The sequence below is a fragment of the Trichoderma reesei genome, assembly GCF_000167675.1.
Source record: "Trichoderma reesei QM6a unplaced genomic scaffold TRIREscaffold_8, whole genome shotgun sequence".
Lineage (NCBI taxonomy): Eukaryota > Fungi > Ascomycota > Sordariomycetes > Hypocreales > Hypocreaceae > Trichoderma > Trichoderma reesei.
Genome location: NW_006711155.1, coordinates 1,012,788 through 1,023,857, shown reverse-complemented (window position 1 = coordinate 1,023,857; position 11,070 = coordinate 1,012,788). Strand labels below are relative to the sequence as shown.

Sequence of the window (11,070 nt, the reverse complement as noted above, 5' to 3'; positions counted from 1 at the left end):
TCAGTCGATGTGTCTAACGTGACCACGCTCAAGGTCAATCGTAGTCGCGCTCTCGCCAGCCCCGCCCTCCTCGTCGGTTTTCTTCGCAATGACATCGATAAGCTGCTTAAGGTTCCTGATTGCTCTTGGAGTCTGTCAGCAGATTCCTATGAGTTGACAAGACGACTGGGGAAATGCTTCCACACACAGGCAGACATGCGACGCAATGCGATACGCATACGTAATCACACGGTGAAGTTTGTCAACGCCATTGTCATCTCTCTCTCCTTTGTGTTGGTCAGGATAAAGAACCTGGGTGTCGTTCCGTGGGTCGACGGACTGGAATCGGTAGGGGTTGCTAGCCATTGTGTTGTTTGTAAGTCCGGTTGTGATAACGTTATGCTATGGTTTGATCTAATAGGCGACTGTGTATGGTTGCGAACCATTCTGCTGAAGATAAAGGTCAAGGAGGCGGGGGGAGCAGCCCTTTTATAACTTGAACTATGGGGAGACAGAATATACAGATCACTGCTTGCGTGTTGATGGCCTACCTTACGCTGCCGGTCGAGCCACGCCATACCCTTTCTCTGCAAGATGCAGCTTCGAGGAGCCAGTACACGTCCTCTGCTTGCCTCAACGCTCGCCCGTCGCGCCGCGATGTCCCCACAGTCGTGTGTCTCCGTCTCCTCGCTATCTGAACAGCACCGTAACTTTGCCCACTGCGCTGCCACGTATGTGCCTTCAACACGTTTATGGCAGTAGACTTGACGGCGGCGTTGATCAGGCGCCTTCCAGCGCCTGCCCGGGCCGAGCCACCTGCTCCCATGCTCAAGTTTCCTCAGCAGCCCACCGGGAGAGTCTTGGAAAACGGAGACAGAACTCAAAGGATGGGAGACAGTTGGCTAGTGTCAGACACCTACATGTGTGCAGCAGTACCGTACACCATTACATGAATGTGTTCACCGCACATCCATCGATGACATCCATTTGGAGCGGAAGTAAAGCTGCGTCATCAAGAACTCCGTAGGATGTTGTCCGCAGTTGCGCCTGGGTGCTTAAGAAGGACACCGCCCTCGCATTGCAACGCCATCATCATGTTTTCTCATGCAGCTTCGTCCCGTTTCCATCTGGTGCTTCTCCCGGACTGTCCAAGCGTCGCCGTCAACCATGACCAATCAAAGAGCCTTTTCAACTTGCAACTCAGGTCATGACCCTCCGGCACACACCTCCAGTCCACCGCCTTTTGCACAAGAGTGAGGAAACAATGCAGCTTTGGCATCGAAGTGCCGGGCCCCGCTCGAACGGCTCGTTGAAGTTGACATTTTGTTTACTTGGTTGGCTCGGGTGAGGAGGAGGGGGTTTGGATAGAGGAGGTGCCGGCTGTTCGCTGCGCCAGCCTGCTCGCGTGTCATTCATTCGATGTCTAGCTGCATGAACACGGCTTGTTCGCCTTGGTCAGTCTCCTATGGTTTTCTTTTTAATTGGTTCAAGGTGGGTTGCAAGCACCGACGAAGCTGACCTTTTTGAGATCCATGGCTTTGACATGGCCCAGTGTTGAGTGTGGCGGCACATGACCCAGAGCAAGAGCTCCGTCATGCCCGTCGAGAACTTTGAGAGCAGAGAGTTGCCATACTTGTCCTTTGTACAATATTGAGGGCTATTAAGGAGGAATGAATGGTCTTGCTCGCGCCTGGAACTGACCTCGGAGTAGGAATAATTGAGTCTAGGGGTAGTTCGTTTTGTGTAACCTAGTCAACTGGGATGGCTGAGAAAACGGCGATCGTCCCTGAGATATGATCTTATCCATTATCCTGGGAGGATTACTTACTCCTAGGCAATATCGCTGTTGCTCTGTGAAGCCATGTTGTAAAGTCTCATCCAGCGATATAGTAGCACATGTACTGACGGGGATCAGGTACATACGTGTACTATTATTCACTCCAGTCCAACCCCTGCTGTCACCGAAATCACAGTACATTCAATGTACATGACCGAAACTGAAAGAGGCCCCATTCACCTGTCGGTACCTTAGTTTGTTTACGTACCTTACCTTATATATTATGAGTAGGGGAGTGCAGGCTCCGTTGAAGCTGTTGGTAAGACGGCCAACCCCTGGCCGCCCATCCTAAATACTACCTAGATTAGATTATATTCCCGCAAATAGACTAATAACGATTCCGTTTTCATCTGCGCTTGCTCATAGTGCATCTTTCACGGGGCCTTTGGTATTTTTGGTGCGGCTCCGTGAAAAACGGTGGCGTCCCGGGGGTGAAATGGAGCCCCTGTCCTCCTACTCAGTCCGTCTTTCCACATCATATACGCCGTACAGCGCTTTATTATCTCATCCTCCTTCAATTTCAACTTCCGCGTTAGTTTTTTTGTTTTTCTTCTTATTTTCTCTCGGAGGGTTAGCAGCAGTTCCGGTAGTCAACCGAAGAGGGACGGGCCGGGATTAGTGCAAAAAGCTGGCGATGGCTTCAGACATGCTTATCAGGCACACACATATACAAGCGCAATTGGTGAGCAAAACAGGCATCACCCCTTTATTGAGTGACGTCTGCTTTTGGACCTTGAAGGCCGTAGAACTGCGCTTCGTTTCCAAATTCGGACATGCATGTAACCCTCCTTACCCCATGAGACCCATTTCGAGGCCAGCCAGAGTGTGCAAGTCTGCCTCGCGCCCATAGGACTGCCAGTCAGAGAACGAGTAACGTGTAGAGATAAACACGTAAAAGAAGCTCGTGACTTCGATCTGGTGCCGCTTCTCGATCGAGGGAGCTTCAAGTTTTTCTCCCCCCTTTATTACACTTTGCTCCAAGCTTGCTCTGCTCCCGTGAAAAACCGCGTGAGGCTGCCGTAGCCTGACACCTTGGGCAGTTCCGCTCGTGGGTCCATGACACCCTCACTATCTCAGCTCATTTCCAAGCCCCCTCCACCTTGGCTGTCATTCTCAGCCCGTCCTACAAGAAAGAAGAGGAAGAGAAGGAAAAAGGGGTGGGGCAGATTGCGCTCCCGCTACGAAAGGAATGAGTTCTTGTGAAGAAGCAGGTGGTTCATGTCCGAGGGCGTATACGTGACGTGCTCTCTCCGCGGGAGAAGCTCCCGGGACACCCCCCTCCCACATCCAGCATGACCTGGCCTGGCGTTTCCCAACATTGTGCCCCGTTTGGCTGCTCTCTTCCACCGCTCATCGGGTGTAGTAGCATCGTCTTGGTCGGTATAATGGCCCGCCCATCCGCCCTCAGGCATGGAGCAGACGGCACGGAATTCGTGTCAAGTTTGTTCCTACTATTCCAAGGGGCCATCTCGTGAGGGCTGCCAGGCCCATCCTCCCGACCCAACCTTTGCTCCACGCTTCCTGTCGAGACTAGTGCATCCGGGGGAGAAAAGAAGTTGAGGTGGCGTGTCGGCTGCTTGACGCGGACTAATACTCTGCGCGTCCTTTGCCCATCCTCACCTTTGAGTCCCTGATATCCCTGGTTTAGGTGGCGGCCACAGTCCATATCGACGCAGCCGCTCACAGACTAGAAACGCCGTGCTATGACTCGGTCCGGGTGTGCCAAGAGGCGTCTCATTACTCACTATACAGGTCCTTCTGTCATAGGACTTTGCTGCAGCAAGACATCCATATCGCTGTCCCCATGACGCGTCCGGCTGCAGCAAGGCGAGATTGCGCGCTCGTCAACGCAGGTTATGAGCAATCTCCAAGCTCTTGCTATAACACAAATTCCATCATCAATGTTATCACCAGTAGAAGTATTCCTGAACTGTCCTCACAGCCCTTCCTCTCACGAACCGAGTCCCCGGTAACCCTCAGTGGCATGGCCTCGACTATTGATTGTGCAACCACCACGAACTCGGCCATCCCCCCTGTGGTCACACGCCCCCCTTCATGGCGATGACCTCTTCATGCCTCACTAGTTTGCTGCCAAACTAGGTCTTCTCTCCACGTTGCTTTGATGGGAAGGGAGGGCAATTGCCGGGCTCCGGCACCAAAGAACAGGCTGCGGCCAGCCCAATCGACCCCGGTCTTTGTTTATGCCCTTGACCACTGGCGTACCGTTACATTACCTGTACGAAGAAGCCTAGTGGAAGGTCACTAATGCATCCGAAGCCCACAGTGGACGGGGGCAGCCTTATTCTCATCTCCCTCAGCTTTTGTTGAGGACGAGGGGGAGTTGGTCTCCAAGGCCACACAACTCTGCCGCACCTTTGTACTGTTTTACCTACAGATACTCTATCATGTTGTACAACACAGGTAGCTCTTCAACTGAAGGTGCCTGCAGGCACCTTGCGAGCCTTGGGTATACCTATGTACTTGTTGAGAGCGAATACTCTATTGAGGAACCACGATCCCCCCTGCCAAGGTAATCTATTTCTAGAACCAGTATACCAGCAGTAACCAGAATACGTATTGAATGGGGATAGATATATAAGAAATTTGTTCAGAGATTCAGCCGCCCATCCTTCCCTTTTTCTCCTCTACCCTTGTACCCTCCCATTTCGCCTCCGTGCCTGAAGTGGTTGCCAGCCGTGAGAGCATCTGGGCGAGGACAATTACTTGCAACACTGGACTGCCGTCGCAGTCATTCGTGATCCAAGTCCATAGGGTCATCTACGAACGTATCTATGCATCCCTCGCTCACGTCCGTTTGCTCGAGAGGCGTATTCCTGGAGTTTCTCAGCCGGACCATCTCAGTAGTGTATTGCAGCAACTGTAGCAAGCTTCCCAGCACCTGCTCGTCAGTATAAAGGCAAACAAAATAAAAAGAAGAGGAACGAGGAGGCGCCACGAACCGAGTGTCTCTCTCTGGACCAAGACTCTCTGGATTCACGCTGATCCTCCACAGCATGGCCATGATCCTGCGGTATCTCCTGTGATGAAGATTGTCGTTGGTCGGCATCTTTGAGGCGTTGGGTTGCTGAGATTTCAATTCTATTTAACTGCGCTTGAGATAGAGCTAAGGAAGCAAACGGCTTGTTGATTCGGACACTGGGCGTTGCTCGCTTTTATATACTCTGGATCTTATGCAGGCATACGTCAAGATGCAGGAGTCTTCTCTGTCTCTGCACACGAGGCACAAGGAAAGACTATATCTCCATGGTATCGTGCAGATGGTCGGATGGCCATCGGATGCGCTAAGAGTTGTCGAAGCCCAGCGGTAGCTGGAAGCAATAGCATGGGTGGTCTTCTGCCGCGATCACACGCGGAACCCAAGTTGAAGGGCACGCGGACCGTTGAACCCGAGAATCCCTACCTTGATAGCCCATGGCCCTGGGCTTTGACTCCCATGTTGCCGTCCACCGCACCGGGAACCGGTGGCGCCTCTTCCTGGTCACCATCCCCCTGCATGCCAGTTGAGCGGCTCAAAGCCCCGGATGCCACCGATGAAATATGGCACAATTTGTCCAGGTCATGTGAGTGTGCTAAATACAAACTCTGGCAAGGGAGTATCTATGTAATCATGTCATTCCCGGCTGCGGTCGCTGCAGAGAGGTGCATGTCCTGAAACCGGAGGTTGTGGAAAGAGGCATCAGATGCTACGTCGGCCAGAGCGACCTGACAATCATACAGAATTGAACGACAATTCGAGTTTAGACGATCCGTTTATATTTGGACAACTAGAGTTGCCGGGTGTCAAGTCGTAAGTCTCAAGGAAAAGCTGCGAGCCCCTGTGGTTTGTATTGCTGCCGGTGCAAGAGGTAGTCAATTCGTTAACTCAACCGCACACTCAGCGTGAGAAACTCCCCAGACAAGCCATCAAAGAATGAAGAAGTCTTGGGCCAAGTGAATGGATTGCCACAAGTCTACATAGAAAGGGACAGAAGCTAGAGCTGCAATTGTTGTCCATTGACACACGGCTCCCCTGAGCAGCCCCGCCCATATCCCGAACCGTGAAGAGTGGCCATCAATTGATATAAGACATTGGTAAGAACAGACAATTCCGGATAAAAGGTAAAAAGACAGAAGCAAAAAGAAAGAAAAAGAAAGAAGAAGCAAGGGGGAGGAAAGAGAAAACAAGAAAAAAGGAAAGAAAAAAAAAAGCGGGAGGCGGCAGATAGGCGGGGGAGGGGGAAGGCCGAAGAACAAGACAAGGGAGAAGAAGAAAAAAAGCAAAGAAAGCAAGATGACCAGAGAAAGAGGACACAGGACAAGGAAGCTGGAGCCATAAGTGGTACTAAAGGATTGTAAACAATAAAACTACCTGGCAGGGCAACCAAAATACCAAGAGGCCATTTCTGTTGCCTCGTCGTCTGCCTTGTCTGCCTCGCCGGGTCGCGTTGGTCGTGCGCGGCCAGGTGGGTGGCCCGCAAGGCAGAACACTGGAATTCGAGTGAATTGCGGCCTAAGTTGGAGTATTAACCATGAGGTAGAATTGGGTAACAGTCGATTCTGTAAAATGGCTGTCGCGTGCAATATCACTTCTTGCCTATTATTGCAAGAATAGGGGGATTCTGCCTAGGTTTGGGTAGCGATTCGCCATTCCTGTACGTGCATTCACAGTTGCCGTACACACGGCAATGACAACATAGTTGAGCATATAATATAAACTCTGGTTTGGATATCAGATACCTCAAGTACGATCGAGTCAAGCGCTTCTGCAACTAAACACTGGCTGTCGTCCTTCTTCGGATGGTCAAGCACAAGATCTCCTCGTATCGCAGCGACGGCGTTCGAGCAACTCAATAAACGCACAACACATACCTCAAGCTCCTCGCAGCCCTTCTCCCCTCTGAACAATCAGCAGCTCCCACGTACCGACAAGAAGTGGTCCGACTATCGGCCTCTACCATCCTCCTCCCCTGAAGACCGGCGGCAACTTGCCCCCCCCCCCCCCCCCCCCCCTGGAGTGGGAGCAGGCTGAAACTAAGCATACGACGCAAATCACTTGGCGGATTGATGGTATACAATCGTTGCCTACACAAATACCGCTAATGTCAAGCAAAAATGTCTAGTCAAGAGCAGACGCCTGTTCAAAACGTGCGCAACTCTGCTCCCACCCATCACACCATATCAGCATCTACACGCACACACGTCTTTTCTCCCAATCCATCTGCTTTCCACTGAACATTCTGCTACAGCTAGGGAAGAAGACAAAAAAAACCTTTGTACTCGAACATGGTATGTTACGGCTACACGCGCACTCCCCGAGCATACGTCGAGTCTCCGCAGAGCCGGAAAAAAAAAAAAAAAAAAAAAAAAAAAAGCACGTAAATTCGCGAATTAGTCTCCCTTGCACCGCGACCAGCGGCATCGCATGAAATTTCCCACCCTCAATCGACATTGACAGAAAATTCAATTTCGCTGAAGATTTGCGAGCTGTTTAAACTACAATATTGCCATCTTGAATCTTTCATCTGTTCTTGGTCTCATGTAATAATATCAACTCAAAACACACAAAGGCTCCTCCCCCGCCATATCTCCCCCGCCATATTCCCCCCTTTTTCAGTCTAGAAAAACTTGGACGTCAACCCCCCTACAATCATGTTCCGCTTCTGCCTCCCAATAAACTTATTCACATCGTCCGCCCACCCTGCCGACTGCTCCTGCAGCGTATCCATCGTATCCCCCATGAGGTTCAGCTTCTCCGTTCTCTCGTTCAGCTGCCGCGTCAGGTAATCGCCCCAGCCCTCCTGCGACGAAGACCCGCCGCCGGCGGCTGAAGTGTTGCTCGCGGCCCGCTGCTCCGCCGCCGCGGCCTCCATCATCCTCTTGCTGGGCGGCCTGTTGGGGCCTCCGACCAGGAGATCGAGGTCCAGCGGCGATACGTGCTGTGTTCCGCTAATCCACTGCAGGTTGGAGATGGTTGGGCGCGGGGGAATGTCAATCTTGGGGTTGATCAGACGATCCGGGGATTGCTGCAGCTCCTTGCCCGTGCCCCAGACATGCACGACTGCCATCTCCGCGGGTCCGGCCCAGGCAAAGATGTCGCCGGTTTGCGTCACAATGGTCGCCGTGCTGCGCGTGCGGTCCACCATCGGGAGCTTGGCACTGCCCAGATCTCGCATGCCCGGGATGCTATATGCCCGGGCGCTTCCATCTCGAAAGGCGGCAACAATGGCAAAGCCTTGGAGCTCAAGTTCGGCTACACATGCCGAGTCACACAGTACATCGTCAAACTCTTTGGAGGCGCCCTTTGAGTGGGCAGGCTTGAGTATCCTTATTTCCTTCTCGGTGACTGTGCCCCTAGTTAGTTAAATATTGGATGCGAACTGAGCAACGGGAATACTTGCCTGCAACAAGAGCGCCATGAACTTGACGCCCCTCTCGGAGCCCAGCCACAATTTGACCAGTGGCCAGCGCAGGCTTGCCAGTATCGGCCTGGATCGGGTTCAAAGACACGACCCTCCCATCGAATGCCACCATTCCCGCCACTTCAGCCGTGTACGACCCGCCTGCTCCGGGCAACAACTTCATGGTAATGACCTTGCCCAAGTTGGTCCCCACAAAGCAGCATATTGAAGAGTACTTATCGTCGTCTAGCGTCATGACGCCAAACTCCATCACCACGGGCCACTCTTTCAAGGGCGCTGAGCTGGATCTAGAGTGTCCCTTGAGGAACCCCTTTCGGTTCTCGGGCTTTGCGAAATCAGTCATGGGAGCTTGGAAGATGATCTTTGGACCACGGAGGTCGATTATCGTCAGGAAGCCGAGCTCTGAGCCAACCGCAACGAAGCCGACGTTGGAGACCCGCACGGCAGTGATGGGGCCCTGCATCATCTCATAGAGGACAAACGGCTGCAGCCCTTCCTTCAGGTTTGGCTCTGCCCTGGAGCTGATATCAGAGAGCCCCATGGGGTTTGGGTCCAGCTGTTTGGGCTGATTCTTGCCGTAAAATTGGTTCACACCCCAGCGGAATACCACGGCCTCCCCAGTCTTCGTCCCAGCGACAAACTCGCCCGTGGTCCCGGCCATGCTCATCGCCGTCACCTCTACATCGTCATAGCGATCCAGAGCCCGCGCCATGTCGACCTGCAGCTGGATCTCGTTCTCGATCTGGTCGGCGTGACCAGAATCCCAAAGCCTGATGATGCTGTCTGCATGCGCCGTCTGGATGATTGTGCGATCTTCAAATCTCTTTCTTGGCCTCACTCCAGCTGCTCCGCCCTTCAAGAGCGGTTCGCCTTGGTCTCTCTTCTCTACCATGGACAGCCACCTGGGCCGGTCGACGCTCGATACGTTGAATTTTGTGACAAAGGGGTGTACGAAAAAGGTTGATGGGTGGAGTTGGTTGGTAGGGCTGATTGGATATCCAGACGGAAAACTCAATGTGATCAGCTCTCCAGATGTTAATAGCACAAGCACGGCAATGGGGTCTTGTGCGCCACCAAAGTAAGGAGAATCCCTCGGAAACAGCAAGAAATCAACGGCCTGGGCTCCCGGCGGCAGATTCAGCGGAATGTGTCGTTTGCCGCGGAAGTGGTTCTCCAAGCCCTGCCAGGTAGATGTAGCATATATCGGTGTCATTCCCAGCTCGACGAACGTCAAGCTCTTCGGTGACGCATCGGGAGCCTGGCCGCCGGCAATCAACAGGCCCGTGTCGTCGCAGTTTTGCTTGCAGCACCACGCGATCTTGACGTATGGATCGGAGTATGCCGTGGTCGGTGCGCTGGGGGTCGCATGCTGGATGCCCATCTCGGTGAGAGTCCTCGCCATGATGACTTTTGCTTCTTTAGGGTCCCAGAAGACCAGGCTTCCGTCATCGTGGGCAGTAAGGACAAAGGTGCCAGACGGATGCCACAGGGCGTGCGTCAACCGAGGCCGCCGCACCGTGTCCATGCCAACGCTGTTTCCTCCCGGCGCGCCGACTGGAAGCACATATTCGAGGAACTGCTGCGGCTGGTTCTGCTTGAACGAGTAGATGACGGCACCGTGGCTGTACCCGATCAGGAGCTTGCCGGCATCTCGGGGATGCATCGACAGGGTGACCAAGGTAACAGTGTGCTGCACCGGATCCCTCGCCTTCCAGAAGTTGGGCAGCCGAAACGCCCGCGCGAGCATGTGGCGGTCGAGGTCGTAGGCCACAATGTCGCCGTTGTGCATGCCGATAAAGGCCCAGTCGAGCATGGGATCCGTCACCATGGCGCTGACGGGGCCGCCAATGACCTGCGCGGCCACGCGCTCGCCCGTGTCGAGGTCCCAGAGTCCCAGCTCATTGTTGCGGTCGAGGCTGACGAGGCGGTTGGCGCTGAACTGGACGCTCCTGAACGAGGTGCGGCGCGGCGGCTCAAACGTCTTCTCGACGCGCTGCTGGCCAAAGACGTAGATCTTGCCGGCGCCGAACTTGCTCTCGGCGGTTCCGATGGCGAGCAGCGACTGCACCGGATCGTAGGCAAAGCAGCTGTGCGTGTCGCGGCGGTTAGTAAGTCGATAATCCACCACAAAACTGTGACTGGCATTGTCCGCCAAACCGCCAAACCCGCGACATCGTCGTCGTCGCCCTTCGTCGGCTCTTCGCCCTCCTCCCGCGTTTGGCGGGGCGCAGTTGCGTCATAGCCCACATCTGGCCGACGCACTCAAAGAGAGAGCTCGCTCACCTTATCTGAGAGTTGAGGCCGTATCGCGCGTGGTCGTCCGGCGCAAACAGCTCCGGCCGGATGCTGCCCGACAGGTCGTTCTGGATGCCCGCCTGCTTGCTCCGCAGAAAGCTCGCCATGGTTGGATGTGGCTAAAGGGTGCAAGGGGAGCGGAGGGAGAGCAGAGCATAAGGGGTTCAGGTTGAAAGGTGCTTTTGGTTGACTGGAATTCTGCTTTAGGGGCCTCCAGCTGTTACTAGACGACAAGCTCAGCAACACGCGGGATCCATAGCGGGGTTCTTGGCAGCTCTTGAACTCCGAGGCGTACGAGTACATACTCGGACTGAATCACTGCTAATATTGTCGTGCCACATACACCCGACATGACATTTCTTGTCAGTTGAAGCTCTGCAATTCATGGCAACCTCTGGAGCTTACATCTAGTCAGCCGTCAACTCCAGCCACTTTCTCTTCTTCCTTAGTAACCTACTTGTGAAATTGCATCTCTTGAGCTTGACATCTCAGGTTGCTTCATCTCGCAGCAGCCACTTTCACTCATCCCTGCAACTCAGC

At 53.6% G+C, this 11,070-nt stretch overlaps 2 protein-coding genes across 2 annotated transcripts; both read right to left on the bottom strand.

Annotated features, from left to right (window-relative positions):
- On the bottom strand, window positions 1-345 carry TRIREDRAFT_107070 (uncharacterized protein; the record flags this gene model as incomplete). The annotated part of the gene is made up of 2 exons (XM_006964946.1): window positions 1-124; window positions 188-345. The coding sequence occupies 2 exons, from the start codon at window positions 343-345 to the stop codon at window positions 1-3; spliced, it is 282 nt and encodes a 93-aa protein (XP_006965008.1).
- A 7,056-nt stretch (window positions 346-7,401) lies between these two features.
- Window positions 7,402-10,637, bottom strand: TRIREDRAFT_77672 (uncharacterized protein; the record flags this gene model as incomplete). Its single annotated transcript, XM_006964945.1, has 3 exons — window positions 7,402-8,167; window positions 8,211-10,322; window positions 10,519-10,637. The coding sequence occupies 3 exons, from the start codon at window positions 10,635-10,637 to the stop codon at window positions 7,432-7,434; spliced, it is 2,967 nt and encodes a 988-aa protein (XP_006965007.1). The 3' UTR covers window positions 7,402-7,431.
- Window positions 10,638-11,070: the final 433 nt, after the last annotated feature.